Raw genomic sequence first — 18,070 nt, forward strand, 5'->3', positions numbered from 1 at the left:
CTTTTGACTCATGAGGTTTTTTTTTTGGTCCACTATCGACAGACAGGGGCCAAGTGGTGCACGATCGGATTGCCCAATTTTGGAGAAAGTTTGGTTTGAATACTACAAATGTACATTTTCTATCCCCAAAGTTTTTGATTCCTATGGACTCAAGACCATGGGAGTGGAGAAATTGGCTACCTGTCCGTGGACTAGAGATGACATCCAATGGGCCATCTCTAAAGCTAAAGCTTCCAGAGCCCTGGGTCCTGATGTTTTGGCCCCGATAGTTATTAAAACAGATCCTGTTTGGGCCTTCACCTTGAAAGCACTCTTTGATTCCATCTTTAAAACCTTTAATATCCCATCTACTTGGACAGAGTCTATATTGATACCAATCTATAAAAAGGGTGATCCAACTAACCCTGACAACTATGGGCCCATTGCATTGTTGGATGAGTCTAGCAAGATGTTTGCTTCGCTGATGCTGAGACTTTAACTGTCTCACAACCTTGGGCATTCTCACTAAATTTCAGGTTGATTGTAGACCCCCGATGAGAACTTCCTTGAATGCCTTTATTATGGCACATCTACAGACTTCCACCAAAAAAGCTACAACTAGTTCCATATATGTATATATGGCTTCAGTTGACATGAGCAGTGCTTTTGACAGTTATCAGATATATTCTATGGTCAAAGCTGCTGGCCTGAGGGATACCTTTACAGCTGGTGCAACTGATGGCCTTGTTACACAACAATACATCAGTAAATGCTAGACTTGCTAGAAGGGGATTGCTCTCCAGATCCATTGAAACTACTGTAGGACTCAAAGATGTGTGTTAGCCCTTGTTCTTTTTAATTCATACGTGAGCAACATCAACAAATTGTGGGCTGACAGCAACACGTATCCTTTTAGTCTGGGTCATTTGAAGTTGGATTGCTTTTGCCGATGATATTGTTTTCTTTGCTAAAACGGCATTGGGTCTTCAAAGGAAATGAGATCTTTTTCCCAATATGCTGTCAAAAACAATCTTATCAGTGGGTCTGAATCAAAGATAATACTATTTACAGCGAAGACCAAGCCGAAAACCATGTATTTATCAAAAGGTACGAGTAGACTGGACAGGGAGCTTTTTCCTCGATATGTTGGCTACAACCTGTCAAACTCTAGTTCACATGAAGGCTGGAAGGCCTATCTGAAGGATAAGTTGCGTCCATTAACTTCCCAAATAAAGCCTATTTAGCACCAGTTGTGTAAATTCATATCGTACCTATGTTCGGATTTTATCATGCCAAGATCGAGCCTGTCGTATTATATGGATAGCAATCGTAGATTTAGGGGCTTATGTGGACTCTTTACAGGGTCAACTTTGGAAGGACACCCTGAATCTTGCAATGTCTCTACCCAATGCAGTTTTTTGTGACATCGATTTGGTCTAACCTCTCTCCAAGCAAAACATTGATGGAGGCAATTGTCTGCTTTTGCCAAACGTTTATCGGCACCATCCGATTCATTGTATAAAGATCTAAAAATTATGGAGGATTGATCCGTGGTCTCAATTACTGCATTTAAAAACAAGATGACTGTTCTTCTCAATAACATCTGCTCTTTCCGAGGAAGAACTTGTTGCCCGCACTCACTCCACTAAAACTAAGCTATTCAGTTCTGATTGTACAACTGCTTGTGACCAGATTGCAGTCTATAAAGGGTACAAGGAATATGCAAATCTTCTCCAGAAAAAAGGGGACCTACTAAAATATCTTCAAATATTTCCATGTAATAAGGTCAGGGATTTGCATATGGGATTTTGGCTCAATCAGTTAGCGACCCGGGAGCGTACCAGTTGTTGCGAAACTGCCAGGATGGTGTCTCCTAAATGTCTATATATATGGAGTCGGATACAATGGAAACCCCAGGACATTTGATCACGAGGTGTGTTGGCCTTACGGAACATCGAAAACGTTGTTTTAAAACTGAGATTTAGCTGGATGTGGATGTTGAGGGTGATTTCCTTTGATCCAGAATCATGGGGCTGGGGTGTTAGTTTTGCTTTATTGATTGCATTACATCATTTTCCTATTTTTCTTGATCTATTATGAGAATTTTTTATTATGTGAATGTACTTTTGTATTGGGTATTAAAAAATGCATAGAGGATTTTTTAAACAAAATACAAATAAAAAAAAGAAATTGAAACAATTCCAGAGTACTCCATATAGTAGACGTAACAAATGTAAATTTGCCCCAAACAGTATACATTATTCTTATCATGCTGACAGCATCTACAAATCTAAAATTACTAATTAGCAACTCAGTCGGGGAGTTGGCATCTAAAAATAAAAAGACAATCATTACCTCTGTATTCCTCAAATGTAATCTATGTAATGACAGCACGGTTTTACTATGGTGTTGAAAAGGTTAATCTTGGACTCCCTCATCACACCGGAATCCAACTATCCCATTGTTAAATTGGCATATTAATTGGCAAAACTTGCACTGATAGCAGACCACTTTAAGTAAATATTTTTTCAAGAATGAAGTCTACCAAACACACGATAAAGTTAACTTTGTTCTAATAGAAGGTTGACTCATTTATAAATGTCTGAAAATATCTAGACCTGGTTTATGTTTAATACTCATATTTCATGATAAAACATCTATTCTGACTAAAATCCACTGATTACCAATCTAAAGGTTTTTTATGATTTGCATCCCGAAAGAACGATGGAAGTTGTTCAACCATAGGAGTAAGAAACCTATAAAAGTATTCTGAGTCCCTTTCACATACCCCACCACCACCACCACCACCACCAACACTTTTAAAGACAATATTCGGCAGCCAGGCAGGTGAAATGTCTCCTTGTGGAATTTAAGAAGTGAGTACAAATATGAAATCACTGCATATGGGTTTCACAAATAGCCTGTCACGGTTCATGGGTGGCTTCACCGCTCCCTACGCAAGCAGCACTTTCTCATGCTTTCTGGCCTGCGCTCCTGGCAGTTGCCATGGTACATCCACTGACGCCATAAGCTCAGTCGAGCATCAACGCCGGAATCCGACACCTGTTGCCATGACTAGTCAGTGCATGGGGGTACATCAGATCATCACAGAAGTATAAAGAAACAAACCTCTGTGGCGCTGGTGCTTCTGATTAAAGTAAGCCACCCTTGTGTTCTGATCCCGTTTGTTGTAGTTTTGTGATCACTGTTGCTGACCCTTGATTCTGCGTACCTGACTGCATCTCCTAGGGTTTTTTTGTGCCTTGTGGCTTTTTCCCCCTTACCGGTTGTTCCGGACAGACGTCCTGTGTCTCGACACCTGCTGATCTGACATAGTAGCTTCCATCCGTAGCAGACTTTATCTCCACAAGGAGAGAAGAACCTCAAAGAATGAGAAGAACCAAAAGACATCCCAGCATGATCTCCACCCCACCCCTTTGCCCCCCATCGCCTACATCGATTGAAGATTCAGGTGAGGGGGAGGAAGGCCAACGTTACCACAAAAGGCGAAGGAGGTATTTCTTGCCTGTTCCCGTTTTACCTTTATGATTGGGATCACAGTTTGTAGAATTGTGGGGGCTGAGTAGGCGGTTTAGCCACACTACCTCTTCTACTTCTGCAGAGCAGAAGTCATTTCGTCCCACTTGATTTCCCAATGTACAGAATAGTGTCACTTTGAAAAGATGAGTGTCCTGGCTAGATTTTATTTCAGCTTTCATCTCCAGTCGTGGCATGAAACATGAAACCGGCTTAAGGGCTGACAAGAATGTGTCCTACAATCGCAAATTGCAATGAGTTACTTTCTGATAATAGTGCATTCTAAAGCACGTTTTGTCATCAACTCTGGTAAAAACTAGCAGTTGCACAGTGCAACAACTCCTCAAACTGGGCCAAAAAAAACTGGCCCACAGTAGCATTTCCCGCAGGTGCTTAGGACATTGCCCTGTTGCCTAGTAAGTCTGAACCTGCCCTGCTTGATGCTAGTCATACTTGACTGGCTGGCTGAAATACTGCGCTCAGATTGACACTGCAGCTGCACTCCCAATAGCTCCTCGTGCAGCTGGGGTTATTCTTATGAGAGAGAGCATGAGACGGGTAAAGGCTCGTGTGCTTGGGCCTAGCGACTATTAGTCACCGAGCTGCCAGGCAGTACACGATGACAAAGAATAAAAGGAGACAATGAGTCACTTTGACGTTCTCTGTTCAGGTCACTTTGATGAGAGTCGACGCGCAAGTCTATTGACCTTTCCAGCTTCATGTGATGTGCTCTATGAGAAATTGGTGAGGCAGAAGAGCGTGGGACCTGTATTGCTCGTGGCTGTTAACTTATATAGTGATGTATGAAAAGAGAACAGAAGTGAGTCCTCCCTCTGCCATCCGTAAGCCAGCAGTTTAGTATATGCGAAGTGTATATACATTCATTTAGGAAGCCAATGCGATTTCTTTTACCAATCCTTTATTCTGGACGCTTCCAGCTCCTGCACATGCTGTGCACCTTTGTTTGCCTGTCTTTCCTGCTTTGATCATGCACGTTCTTTTGCATGACGGAGTTCGACATTTTGTACATACTAACATGCTGGGTATTTCTTAACATAATCTTGACTATTTGGGGGGTCGCGTGCTCACTGCTGCGTGACTGCTTCATAACCTTCATGTAGAAAGGTTTTCTAGTGCGATTTCGATTGCTATCTTAGTCCGAAGCTGACACATTTTATCTTAATATCTAATTATTTTTTCTTTGCCCTGTTCCGGATTGTCTTACACTCTCAGCCACGATAATAAGAGACATTTTGAAGACTCAAAAACTAAATATTGCTTCGATTAGTTTTATTAAGAGTAAACACTGACCTCTACTTTTTCATCCAGGAGATTAGGCCAAGTATGCCTGACCTGCAACATCAATATATCGCAAACCTAGCATACAACACGCCCCCTTCTACTCTGACCTGACTAACGTTTAATATTCTCCAAATACTCTAGTCTCAACTCCTTCCTTCAAGTAAAACCTATGCTGACGCCACATATAAAACGCAAAGCTTCCTGCGATCTGTGAAGACGCCAAACCACCCTTTTTGCCTCTGGCATGTGAGTGGTCTCTGCTACCTAGGGCAGCCAGCCTACCAGGGCTACAGTGCCAGAGGTGCAAGCTACCTAGAGACTGTACATGTAGAATTCACCAGAATCCCCCCTCCCCCAGCGGGGTCCTTATGCTAACTAAAATGGTGCCATGTTCCTTGCAGAGCGTAGGTGGATGGAGGAGCCAAGCCGCAAGCCAGCTCTACAATGGATGGGCAACTAACGCTACAACGTATGAAGCTGCGTTACCCACAGGACAGAAACATTACCCAAGTGTCAGCCGTAGGTAGTGGGGAAGATCAGTGGTCTGTGATTAGAGGGCCACACCCGCAAACCCACACAGGAGCATCATATCTGCTCGATGCAAATTAAAGTGGATTGCTCTTGCAAGGGACACCAGTAAATAGCAGGCCCTGCTTGCGAACCACCAGAGAAGAGTGGGCATTGCCCACGGGCACGTGGCATGTGCTGGGGTATCAGAGAGGCACGAATGCCCAAATGGTGCCATGGGGGGGGGCACAGATGCAGTATAGCTGGCACCCAGCATGGAGCCATGTTGGAGATAGGACTTTGTTGCCAAACTGGCCACTGACCACTTTAATAACTCTGCATAGTGGAAGAAGAAACTATGCAGGGGAGCAATCGATGTGGAGCCTCTTATCAAAGTGCTAAACGAGTGAGCCATGTGATCTGCAAAGCCAGGCACAGGGCTTTGCCAGATCTCCCTGTGGATGACTGTATTAAATGAGAAAAAGGTAGATTCTGCCAGTTTCTTTGGTGAACCTTGAATAGATCCGATTTGGCATTTGATGTTCTCCTGTTGGTTCACTGTCTTAACTTGGAAGGTATTTGTTATCTTGCAAAACAGATTGGTTGAGGTTTAGGTTAGTTACTGTGACACTTTGCTCCAAGTCGAACCAGGACTAATTTTAAGCTCATCAAAAGAACCAGTTATTTTTACAGTGCAAAATCATTTGGGGTTCTCAGAATAGGGGTGGTCCCTGATGCGTACCTCAACCTCCAAGTTGGCTTCTATCTCCCTAGCTCACTGCAATGCTTCTTCAATTTCTGTAACTACTGTTGGGTGACCCCTGTTGTCTGCGTCTATCCCCCATCGTAAAGTAGTGTCCCTAAGACTGTGGTCTTATCTAACGCTCCCTCGTGGGCTTCGTAAGGGATCTGACTGGGGCGTGCCTGATGATCCTGTCTTAAATACAAATAGTTTCCTCTCACACACGCACACACTCTCCATGTCAGTCTCTCTCCCACCCTCTTCCCCATCGCCCTTTTCTCTCCACTCTTCCCCCTTTTACCCTCTCCTCTCCCTGTCTCCATCCGCCTCCCTCTCTATCTTTCCCTCTCTCCCTCTCTCTCCTTCTCTCCCTATCTCTCACTCCCTATCTCTCCCGCTCCCCCTCCCTCTCCCTCTGTCTCGGCCTCTCGTGTCTCTTTCTCTGTCTTGCTCTCTGTCTTGCTCGCTCTCTCTGTCTTGCTCGCTCTCTCTGTCTTGCTCGCTCTCTCTGTCTTGCTCGCTCTCTCTGTCTTGCTCGCTCTCTCTGTCTTGCTCGTTCTCTCTGTCTTGCTCGCTCTGTCTTGCTCGCTCTGTCTTGCTCGCTCTCCTCTCCCACTTCTCCTATCTCCACCCTCCACTCTCCTTCCTCTGCTCCTACTACTTGCGCTCTCCGCCTCTGCTGTCTCCACCTCTATCTCCTGTTTCCCCTCTCTTCAACACTTCTTGCTTCCATGACTACACCTGCTTTACTCGTTTTACCCTCCTCTCTCTCATTTCCCTCTCGCTCACAGGCCCATGCGTGTGTGGGTACAGTCTCTCAACCCCCCTTTCTTTACTTTCAACTCTCCCCTTTCTACTCTACACTTTCAATTCAGTCTCACTCACGCACAATCCAATGGGTACCACCCTCCGGACGCAGCACCTTACCTTCATTCTCTGTATTCCAGCAATCTCCCCCACCTTCTCTCACTTTTATGCCCTCTTTACTGGTCTCTTGGTCCACCTCATTTGTTTGTGACCTCAACCAAATAAATGCCTTTTTCCCTCTTCTGCAGAAGGACAGATGAACACAAGAAAACAAATCAAAGGTTTCATATAAGAAGTGGTTGAATGTATTGGTGTTCTTTTTAGTAATCCCAAAAGGATAAATGAACCACGAGTCTCACTGAACATACCAGCAGATGTTGCACTACTTCATGCAGAAGAATTATTTGAGGATATTGAGAAAAATGAGAGCCCTTCTTGAAGCAGCTTTGAGAGCTGTACAGTTTTGAAGAAGTGAATTTGGCAGCTGTTGTTCCAAGGAAGTTATTTTTTTTTTTACAAGTGGTGTTCTCAAGGACAGCTGGATATGAAAAGTAATTCAGAAAAGCGGGATACCACTTTAATAAGGAACAGGGCTAATTAATTGTCTGACATCTGTGCCCAGACCAGAAAGCCTCCTAATGGGAAAGTTACCAACATCAAGAATCAAGCCAAAGACTAAGTATCGCGTTACTGGTTGAGTGACCTGTGATGAATGGACCATGTGGACTGATACATGCACCTAGACCGCGAAACCCTGAATGGAGAACAGGCTGCAATGAAGTGTGAAACAATTGGTGGAGCAAACCTGACTGTTGGTCGTGTTGTCTTGTGAACTTTGTACAGCTGAAACAATGTGAATACTCAGTTAAAGTTTTGGGGAAGGGACCCCTGAGAGCCAAACAACCAGAGAATGTTATCATGGGGAAGGGAGCCCCATGACCTCAGTTTCGTGTGAACTTTGCTACATTTGAGCTTTGGGAAGGGAAGCCCAGGGCCTTAGTTTGGTGTGAATTGTGATGCACTCTAACTTGGAGAAGGCAATTTCTGAACTTGAACAAACCTTATATAGTGGTTTATAGTGATCATTTCGACAGCCAAAGTTTTGAATGCAAAGGTTTCATCAAAAAATGATTTTTTTTAAAAATAATGTAATGGGGGGGGGGTCCATCCCGTCCGTCCCAACCCCTGTTTTTTTAACCCTTAACACCCACTTTAGTAAAAAAAAAAAAATGTACCTGCAGAAAAAATGCATTTTTTCGATGCATTATTTTTTGAACGTTTTGCATTCAAAACTTTTTTTTTTTCCGAAACAATGCCTGGATACCATTGTACCTATATTGGAACTGTATTGAAGTTGACATAGGGAACTCAAGAAAAACTGAAGTTGAAAGTAGCTTAACCTTTACTTTTGAACACTTCTATTTTGCTGCGAAGCACCATGTTTAGTTATATTTGTGAGAACAAGCGGAGGTTCTGACGGACATATTTTTTTTTTGGATTTACAGACTTTCCTTAGTTTCTTTAGGTGGGGAAATCCCAGCATAGCACAGGACAAGTGACTTTGCACTATCCTAATCATTACTCAAGGTTTGTTTGAAACTTTGCATCTGTTGTCTGTCTCATCTCTCTTGATACCATGCCCGTCTCACACTAGGTTATTGTAACGGATAGCCTTCAACTACATGCAAAGAATGGCTTCTTGGCATGGATGACACCATGCCACCCAAAGCACATACTTCTCAACGCCTCTCTTCTTTGGGTATCTCTTTTGTATTGCATCAGTTCTTTGTGTTACAAAATTGCATGATAATCCACATTTCCGCATATAAAATCACGTTCCTTCAATGAATGGCAATAGATTAAGAGAAATCTGTGATCGTTTCCACCATGTCAGCAGGAGGTGTAAAAGTACAGATGCATGTGCAGAAAAAGACATACAAATACAATGAAACACTCGCGCTCTGTAACGCTTGTGTATGGGCGCGATACAAATAAAATATATCATATCAAGCTACCCCCAAATATGTGCAATGCAGAACCTAAGATAACCCATTGGGAGCTGTATTAATATTAGGTTGCCTTGTCTAATACTTAGTTACTTACTGTGCCTACAATTGGAGATGACCGTTGGTAGTAAGGTTCTCTCAGGGCGACCAGGATAGACCGAAAATGTCCATTAATATCTTGCCTTTACTTTCACCTTTTTTGGCACGCTAGAGTTTTAACTTGAGGTTCAAGACATGGCTAGGAATGCCTGTGTGTGGCATGCTGATGCTTGCTTGCTTCCATTCATCTTGCAGTATTTGTGCTCCCATAATAAGTACATTTCAACTGCTGGGAATAAACTCGCGTCCTAGTGCCGTTAAATGGTGAACTGCGCACTTGACAACTAATAGTTCATTTGATCCATCAAAACCCAATTAGACCCGGGTTTAGGAGATCACTAGCGGCTGGGTCAGGTTAATGGCTTGTAGAATGTGGTAGCTGGCTAGTGGTAGAAGAATGGGCTAGGGTCTCTTTTTGGATCTGCAGTAGAGGCAGGTGTGTCTGGGATGTGTGAACCAGTGGAGACCTTGTGTGTGTATGCCATGAGTTGTATGATCATTTACAGCAGCGTTGTGGTCTAAAGGTGCTATAACTGTGGATGAACCCTGGGGCTGTCTCTCAGGTCCACAAATGCAGGTGTGCTGCTTGGGGCGGGGCGGGGGCTAGACTTTCACAGGCCTGCAGGCAATTACTTGAGGGAGAGCCGCCAAGGTTTTCAGGAGTATAGAGTGTGAGGGAGCAAAAACAAAGAGGTGATGGCTGGAAGGGTTAGAATGAATCTTAACCACTGGCATTGCTCTGGGAAACCCTCCAGACCATCGTTCTTCGCCTACCAAGCCATGACAGAAGAGGAAAGACCATATGCAAATCAGGCTTGGTCCCACCCCTAAAAGGGGCAGTCCAGCCCGAACTGCTAGGTCACATCCCTTCTGCAGGAGTAATTGTATATAAAACCTATATACAATTCTGTAATATATCTGGTACACAGGTGTATAGGACCCCTTAGCATGAGGCACCAGTTTGAAGAGCATAGTATGTCTAGCTAGTGGCTGGTAGGGTTGGGGAGGTGTTCTGTCTCATGATTTCAGCCCCCTCCCCCCACCCAGCGGCATCAAGGGAATATGTTCTGCACATACGTGTACAGAAGGTGTGCCGGTTTTGGAGTAGTATGCTCCATTTTAAAATGCCCCAATCCTGCATAATTTTCTAATCACTTCACATATCGATCAAGAGGTTTGAAGAAAATGAGTGGATTTTGTTGCGTGCAGTTGAACAGAATACAAACTAACTTAAAGTGCAATTCTGTTTGTCGACTTGAACGTACCCGCTCTCCTGCCCATTGTGAGCTGTGAGCAATCATGTCTTGCGATCCGTTCAGGCATTATACAAATTCCTTTAGGTAGACAATTTGAGATTGTGCATGCAATCCTTTCACTATATAGTGTACAGGGTCTGAAGTTTTAGGTGTTATTGATTGCTTTACGATATGCTACGATTGTCTTGTTCTTTTTGTTAATTATGTTATTTACTTGTTACAGTGGAGCAGGTTCCCGTGGAGCCGTTTTACATTCCTTTGTCTGAGGCTGAAGTGGTGCAGGAGGGAAGTGACGTTACAGTTATTGCATGGGGCACACAGGTTAGTACTGAGAATAGTTTTCTGTAGGGACACGATTTAATGATAGCAATAATGAATGCAATTGAAATATTTGTGTGCCTGTGTCAAGAGACACCGGAAAAAGGCAATGAGTGCCCTGAGTTGTTACCATCCTGTACAGCTTGAAGGGGAGTGTATTCTTGCTAAAGGAGACCAGGCCAAACCCATGGGGGGGCTAATAGAGAGTATATGAACTGAAAGCACGGATGGCAGCAAGCGTCATCACTGCGAGCCCTACTGTGACAAGACCACACAGACCAAGAACCACGACTACATACTCAACCCGAGAAGATTGAGTAATGAGGCTCAAGCCTTCGTATCCAAAAATCACCGCTGATGGATACAAATCTATCAGTAAGAAGAAGAAGAAGCGGCAGCAAGAGTGCTGATCATGGAGTCTGTTTCTGGGGATCAAATGTATGGCAAGGAAATGGAATCTGAGCTGAGCACCTGTTCCGTTTCACTGTGGTGTAAAGGAAAAGGGATGGCTCGAAGACATGTGCACCCAGCTGTGGAAGCCCGTAATGAGTAGCCAAGACATGGGTAGTGCTGGTAAGAAGGTGGGTGTAGGTCTGAAGGGCTAGCCCGGAAAGGTCTCTGGCAGGCTGAGGCGATGAGTTCCGGTGGGAAGGCTTGCATTGTGCTGCTTTTGTTGGACGCCTCCGACCTGCGTTTTAATTACATTGGTGGCTTTCTTTAAATGACTCTTTGCCCTGGTTACCTTTAATTGATTGCTGCTCCCCTGTCCTGATCTCTTCTCGGGACACTGTTTATTGCAGCATTCTTTATACTTAATTAATTATCCCTGCAGTTCTTGTTCATAAAAGCGAACAATGCTGTGTCCGCATGTACCTCTTGAAGTTTGAAACCTGTCCTTCCCTATACCATTTGTAGCCCTCTGTGAGGGCCCTCACTCTGAAAACTAGCATTTAGTTACCCAGAACTGTACATAAAACCGTGACACAGCCCACGTGACCCTCTCATATTATCATGCAGTGATGTCCTAGCCATGCTCCCTTGCTTATGTCGGAGGACGATGTTCATGCCGCTGTTACAAGATGGTTCCCTGTTCTCTGCTCTCAGATTTGGCGTTTGAAACCTGTGATTCCCTCCTCCTATATGAGGTTTCTTCTGGCCGGAAGTGCTCTTTGATCATATATACCAAAATCATCAAACTGTAGAGCCCCAATTTGGATGAGGCTAAGCAACGGTGACCTGTCACTGTCAGAAAAATAAACTGGCACCTCCTGACCACCTGCCTGGTGGTGCTGGATCCTCTCTTGCATCGAGAGGCATAAGTCTACTGCTATGACTAGATCCCCCGGACCTCCGGCGAGCTTTAAAGTGACTGGCCATGATGGCAACCCATTCTTGGTAAGAAGCAGCTGGAGGGAGACCTCGTTGGCACGCAGGGGTCTCTTTAGGCACCCCAAGAGCACGGGTAACCAGTTCACTCTGGATTGTGGTTGACAGCTGCTCATAGAGCCATAGTTCACTAACTAGCCCTTGGAAACATGGATGTCACCAGTGGGCAGAGGCGCAAATTTCTGTGGAGTACTGGGAGCACAGCTATTGCTCATACATGGTGTTTCAGGGCCCCAAAAGCCACACCTTATCAAATAGTATTTTTTAAATTGGCGGAGGGCAAGAATGTCCTTCCACAATGGTTTCCCCAGAAAATATCAGAATAAAGGCACATATAGTATTTTCTCACTATGCAAAACTTGATATATTATTTCAACTCCATTTATGCCCCACACCAATGCCTTTTTTTAGCACTTCAATACATTTCTCTTTGTATTGTGCGCTATTTTTACTAATCATTAATATTTGTCCCCGTAAAATACATTTCACTGCTGAAACATTTAATGGTTTCAAATCACCGTCCCAACCCGTGGATTATTGGAAAATGTTAATATTTGACAATGTTGGGGTCTTGATGAGTTAATAAAAGAATGCAACGTTTACTTGTTTTGATGTGTGGAGCAGAACGAAAGCACGCCTAACAATGTTAAGACCCATTTTGTAAATTCATCACATTTTCTCAATCCAGAAAATAGGCATAACAGGTTTTCTGTTGTAGTTGGTCAGCGCAGGTTTTTTTTTTTCTTCTTTTTTTGGTGATAATGTAGGCGTTGCACACACACTAGTATGCTATCTCTGGGTACAGTGGCCTGAACTAGAGATCATCTGTAACCCGGAAGAAGTATAGGATTAGTTTTTCTCGGTGAGTAATACTGCCTCCTTCACCACCACAGAAGGTCAAAATAAGGATCTACGACCAAAGACTGCGTACCTAGAGAGCTGCCCAGCATAGGACGACCCCTCCTAGGCCGCTATTAGTTTTCGCCCTCGCCTTGATCAATTTTGAGGCCCCCTCCTTTCCAGTGCATAGCTGCTTATCCTACCCCGCTCCCCTGCATTTACCCGTGCTTGCCATTTACCTTTCCTGGCTCTCCTTCATTTGAGTGCAAGGGTGTAGCGTGATGCACTTTACATCGGCCAATGCGCAGTGCTCTTCTGTGCGTCGCATTTCTGCCCACGGTCTGCAGACTACAATTGCAACAAAAAAAAGTGAGTATGCTTCTCTTTGTTTTTGGAGATATGATTCGAGGCATTCACGGAAGCGCTGTCACTGGTCACCTTCCCTGTCCTTGTCAGAAGACTCCGCAAGACGGCAGGTGGCTTGTCCCATGAAACACTCATCGCCGGCCGAATGGGATGAATTCCGCCGGCAGATGATGGCAATTTCTGAATCGCAGCGCACCGTTCCATCTGCGCCTTCGAGGGAAGCTGGCAAGGAACGCGCTAGAGCCACCGCTCGCACGCCTTCAGGCTCGGGCGGTTGCCGCGATCATCGGGAGCCGTCGCGGTCCCGATCGGACAAGGATGATCGCCAGCGTGCCCGGCCCAGGTCCCGGTCCTCGACGCCGTCGAGACCATTGGAGCCTGTGAGGTCTTCTAAGAAGGCATCAACGCCATGTCCATCGAGGGACTCTCTCGAGGCCCTGGCTACGAGGAAGTCGTCGGCGCCGAGGCAGTCGAAGGACACGCTCGGGGCTCCGGCCTCGAAGCAGTTGTTGAAGTAGTGGGTGCCTCGGTCGACGTCGACACCACTTCCATCGGCGCCCTCGACGCCTTTTGAGAAGAAGTTACCGGAGGTGCCCCAGAGAGCTGTGGAAGCTCAGAGAAAGGCTCTCAGCAAATCTGTGCAGCCTATGTTTGACCCATACTCTGTTCCTCCTCCCAGGGTGGAATTGTTCCAACCCTTGGAGTGCATTTCAGAGGTGGAGGAAGGGTCTGATGAGGAGGGGGTTGTGCCTCCTGAGGTTCCTGAAGAGCTGTTGTCTGGTCATAGCCAACAGGAAGACCTTTGTCAATCTTTACATGACGCCAGTGGTCTTGATACCTCTCCGGAGGTTGAGTTTGGCAGGCCTGAGTCTGGTACACTTGCTGACTCCTCGTACAGGCGCCTCATGTCGAGGGTGACTGAGTATTTGGGGTGGTCGGCTCCATCTGCTGATTTTCTGCAGGATGATCTTAGACATCCTGGATCAAGGTTCACCCGCTGACCCGGTGTTGCCATTTCATATGGCGTTGCAAAGAAGGGTGGCAGCGGCTTGCACTGTTGCGGAGAGTCTCCCGGCAATGAATAAGTCGTTGCCGAAAAAATACAGCCCAGCCAGTGGTGACACCTGCTACTTGTCTACACACCCTACTCCGGAGAGTTTGGTGCAGGTGGCTACGGCTCCAGCAAAGCAGGCTGCGTACCCTACTATCCCTCCGGACAGGGACGACAAGTGGTTTTATGGTTTGGCGAAGAAGGTGTTTTCTTCTGGGGGTATGTCTTTAAAGGCAGCCAACTCTGTTTGTGCCCTGGCAAGATTCACTCACTCTCTGTGGAATTGTCGTTGGCGGCTGAGCATATTCCCGAAGGGGAGGAACGTGATGGTTTTTTAGCCCTCGTGCAAGATGGCAAGGATGCCATGTGTGAATCCTTTCAGTTGGGTCTGGACTTGGCAGACTGTCAGCCGGTCCATGGCTGCGAGCACCATGATACGCAGGTTTGCGTGGTTGCGGAAGTCGGGTTTACTCCGGATGTGCAATCCCGGCTCCTCAACATGCCCTTTGAGGGTGTCCATCTTTTTGGCAGCAAGGCTGACGAGAGTCTTGAGAGGTTGCAGACCTCCAAAGCTGCGGCAAAGGCTTTGAGCGCTGCAGTACGTCAACCTCTGCCTTTTCATCCTAGGGGACAGCAATGGATGTGAGGTTCCTTTCGATACTACTCTTCCTTTGGTAGATCGAGAGGAGCTGCCAGTCAAAGGGGCCAAGGTAGGAGTACCAAAGGTGGAAAACAAGGTACTCGAGGTGCCAAAGCCACTTGGGCAGTTGCCTACTTGCCCTCAGGCTCTGCTGCAGCCGCTCAGTCATGAGGCCATGTCCCATGGTTCGCCGGTTGGGGTGCGGAAGGCTGGCGCAACATCTTGTAGAATGGCGTGCCATTACTTCAGATGTGTGGGTTCTGGAGATCATAGCCCAAGGCACCTGTCTTCCTTTCCGGCAGAGGCCTCACGACAATCCACCGGGGAAGCTCCCTTTGAAGCGTCCGGATCCGCTGCTTGCGCAGGAAATCCTATCCCTGCTGGAGAAAGGCACCATAGAACTGGTGCCTGTAGCGGAGAGGAACAAGGGATGGTATTCCCTTTATTTTTTGATTTTAAAAAAAGATGGGGGGGGGGGGATTGAGACCCATCATAGACTTGCGTGGTTTGGACAAGCTCCTCAGGAAGGACAAGTTCAAGATGGTTACTCTTTCTCAAGTCCTCCAGGCCCTTCAACTTCTGGATTGGTCGGTGTCTCTCGACCTCAAGGATGCATACTTTCATGTGCCGATTCATCCCAAGCACAGGAAGTATCTGAGGTTCGCAGTTGGCGACTCGCATTTTCAGTTTTGGGTCCTGCCGTTCGGATTGACCTCCGCCCTGAGGGTCTTCACCAAACTGATGGTGGTGGTGGCAGCATATCTCAGGAAAGGGAGGATTCACGTCTACCCCTACCTGGACGATTGGTTGATCAGGGCCTGTTATCCCAAGCAAGCCCTGGATCATCTGTCTGTCACCTGCCACTCCCCTCACAAGCTGGGCTTCTCCCTCAATTTAAAGAAGTCCCATGTGACCTCTACTCGGAGCAGTGCTCGACACATCCCTGGGGTTGTGTTCGCCTCCCCGGGTGAGAGCTCATCACATTCTGCAGATGGTGGACAAATTTCAACGTGCCCAGAGTCTCCCGGCGTTCGAGTTCTTGAGGTTGCTCGGCCTCATGGCATCCTGCATATTTCTGGTGCCAGAGACCAGGCTGCGGATGAGATCTCTGCAGTGGGCTCTCAAGATGCAGTGGTCGCAGTTCTCCGGCAGGATGTCGGATCCCGTTCAGATTCCACCATCGGTTGCACATGATCTTCTGTGGTGGGCCGTCAAAGGAAATCTGATGAAGGGTGCTCTAGTTTGGCAACTATGGCCGGAGGTGATGCTCGTGACGGATGCCTCCCTCACGGGTTGGGGAGCTCATGCCAACGAGCTGACGGCCAGCGGCCGTTGGTCTGTCGGAGTCCAGACTCCACATAAATCTGTTAGAGCTGCGGGCTGTCCGACTAGCCCTGAAGGCTTTTCTGCCGGTTGTGCGAGGGAAGATTGTCCTGATTATGACAGACAATACAGTGGCCATGCACTACCTCAACAAAAAGGGGGGGTAGGTTCGCTCCCATTGTGCAGGGAGGCGATGCAGCTCTGGTTCTGGGCCATCCAGCAGGAAATGTCGATCTTGGCAGTTCATCTGGCCGGAAACGAAAACGCGGCTGCGGACGCTCTGAGCAGGCAGAGGGCAGTCTCTCACGGGTGGGAGCTGGCTCAGGAAGTTCTTTTGGAGATCTTCACCCTTTGGGGGACCCCTCAAGTGGATCTCTTCACCACCAGTGTCAACCGGAAGTGCGAGAGATTCTGCTCGCGGGAATTTCCTCCAAGAGGAGCCTTAGGGGACGTGTTAGTAGTGGAGTGGTCCTTCCCACTGCTGTACACGTTCCCTCCAGTCCCCGTCATTCCGCAGGTGTTGCAGAGGTTCAGTTCCCGGATGATCCTCATTGCTCTGGCATGGGCCAGGAGAGCGTGGTACCCGGACCTTCTAGACATGTCCATCTGACCTCCACGTCGTCTTCCCTACCGAGACAATCTGCTCTCACGGAGGGGGGTCGAGTTCTCAATCCAGAGGTCAAGTCTGTCAGCCTTCATGCTTGGTATCTGAAAGGCTGAGCTATAAGGATTGGGACCTCCCCAAAGACATAATGGAGGTGTTGCTTTCGGCCAAAAGGCCTGCAACGAAATCCCTGTGCCGTTGGAGGAAGTTCTGCGATTGGTGCAGGGTACGGAATGTGGATCCTTTCCAGTGTTCCATTCCTTTGGTTTTGTCTTTTTTCGCTTTCTTTAGCCCACAAGGGCCTGCAAGTGGGTACCATTAAGGCAGTGGTCTTCAAACTTTTTGACCCCTCCCCCCCACCCTTACCCCCTCCCCCCAAGAAAGATTTCTCCAGCCCAGGCCCCACTATACACATGGACTCCAAAATTGTACTCTGTTGCAAACGGTTATCGCGCGCTGGAGTAGAATGGTGCCCCTAACGAAGGATTAAATGCCAAACACAGAGTTGTTTCAAAATCATTGCTTGTAATGATTCAAATCAGATTAGAGGACAAATGTTTGTGAACAAAGCATTCCGATTATTTTGCTATAATACAGAGGACTCGACTAAATATAGTGTTGGATATTTATTTCACACAAACGAAAACACCCAATATTGCTGTCCTGTAGTAACATTTGCTATGCAAGTGCTGTAACAATTTGTTTCTCAAGTACAACGTACTGTCAATGCTGTCACTTGCAAGTTCGACAGTGGCATGCTGGAGAACTAGTGTGTAGGGTGGGCCTGCCTTTCACCAGCCAGCCTGTCATTATTGGGATCAATTTTTGCAATAGCCAACCGCAGGCTTTCTTCCACCTCCAGCTTTGACCGATATTTTGTCTTTAGGGCTGCAAGTGCAGAGAACCCAATTTCGCACAGGTATGAGGTGCTGAAAGGTAACAGTACATTGACTGCACATTTCGATAAAGTTGGAAACGTCTACTGGCACCTACCAGGGAAATACGAAGATCGAATTACGGGCAGGAAAGATCCATCAAAGTATGGGAAGGCGAAGGTCTTCTGGCGCAAGTGCTGCAGGTCTGGGGGGAGGACAGAAGGTGTTAGAGCAAAGGTGGGGAGGCATCACTGTTAAAGACAGGCTTTCAACATGCAAACACAATACCGGCAGATCCGAGGAGTGACTAGTAAACAGTATATGTTGGTAGCAAGACAGTGAAGGTGCTTCTGTGAGAAGCAGACCTAGCACTGTGCTGCTTCCATTGACAGCTGTGCAGAGAGGGGCAATGGCCAGTTGGGAATAGCATTG

General features: G+C 46.6%; 1 protein-coding gene across 1 annotated transcript in view; it reads left to right on the plus strand.

Moving 5' to 3' along the window:
- The window catches only part of BCKDHB (branched chain keto acid dehydrogenase E1 subunit beta), a 1,205,043-nt gene that overhangs the window by 532,089 nt on the left and 654,884 nt on the right, over positions 1-18,070 (plus strand). The window contains exon 7 of the mRNA XM_069606308.1: positions 10,459-10,556. Within this exon, the coding sequence (XP_069462409.1) occupies positions 10,459-10,556 (98 nt within the window). The remainder of the gene's footprint in view (positions 1-10,458; positions 10,557-18,070) is intronic.

Source organism: Ambystoma mexicanum, chromosome 4p (assembly GCF_040938575.1).
Source record: "Ambystoma mexicanum isolate Mex_15411 chromosome 4p, UKY_AmexF1_1, whole genome shotgun sequence".
Taxonomy (NCBI): domain Eukaryota; kingdom Metazoa; phylum Chordata; class Amphibia; order Caudata; family Ambystomatidae; genus Ambystoma; species Ambystoma mexicanum.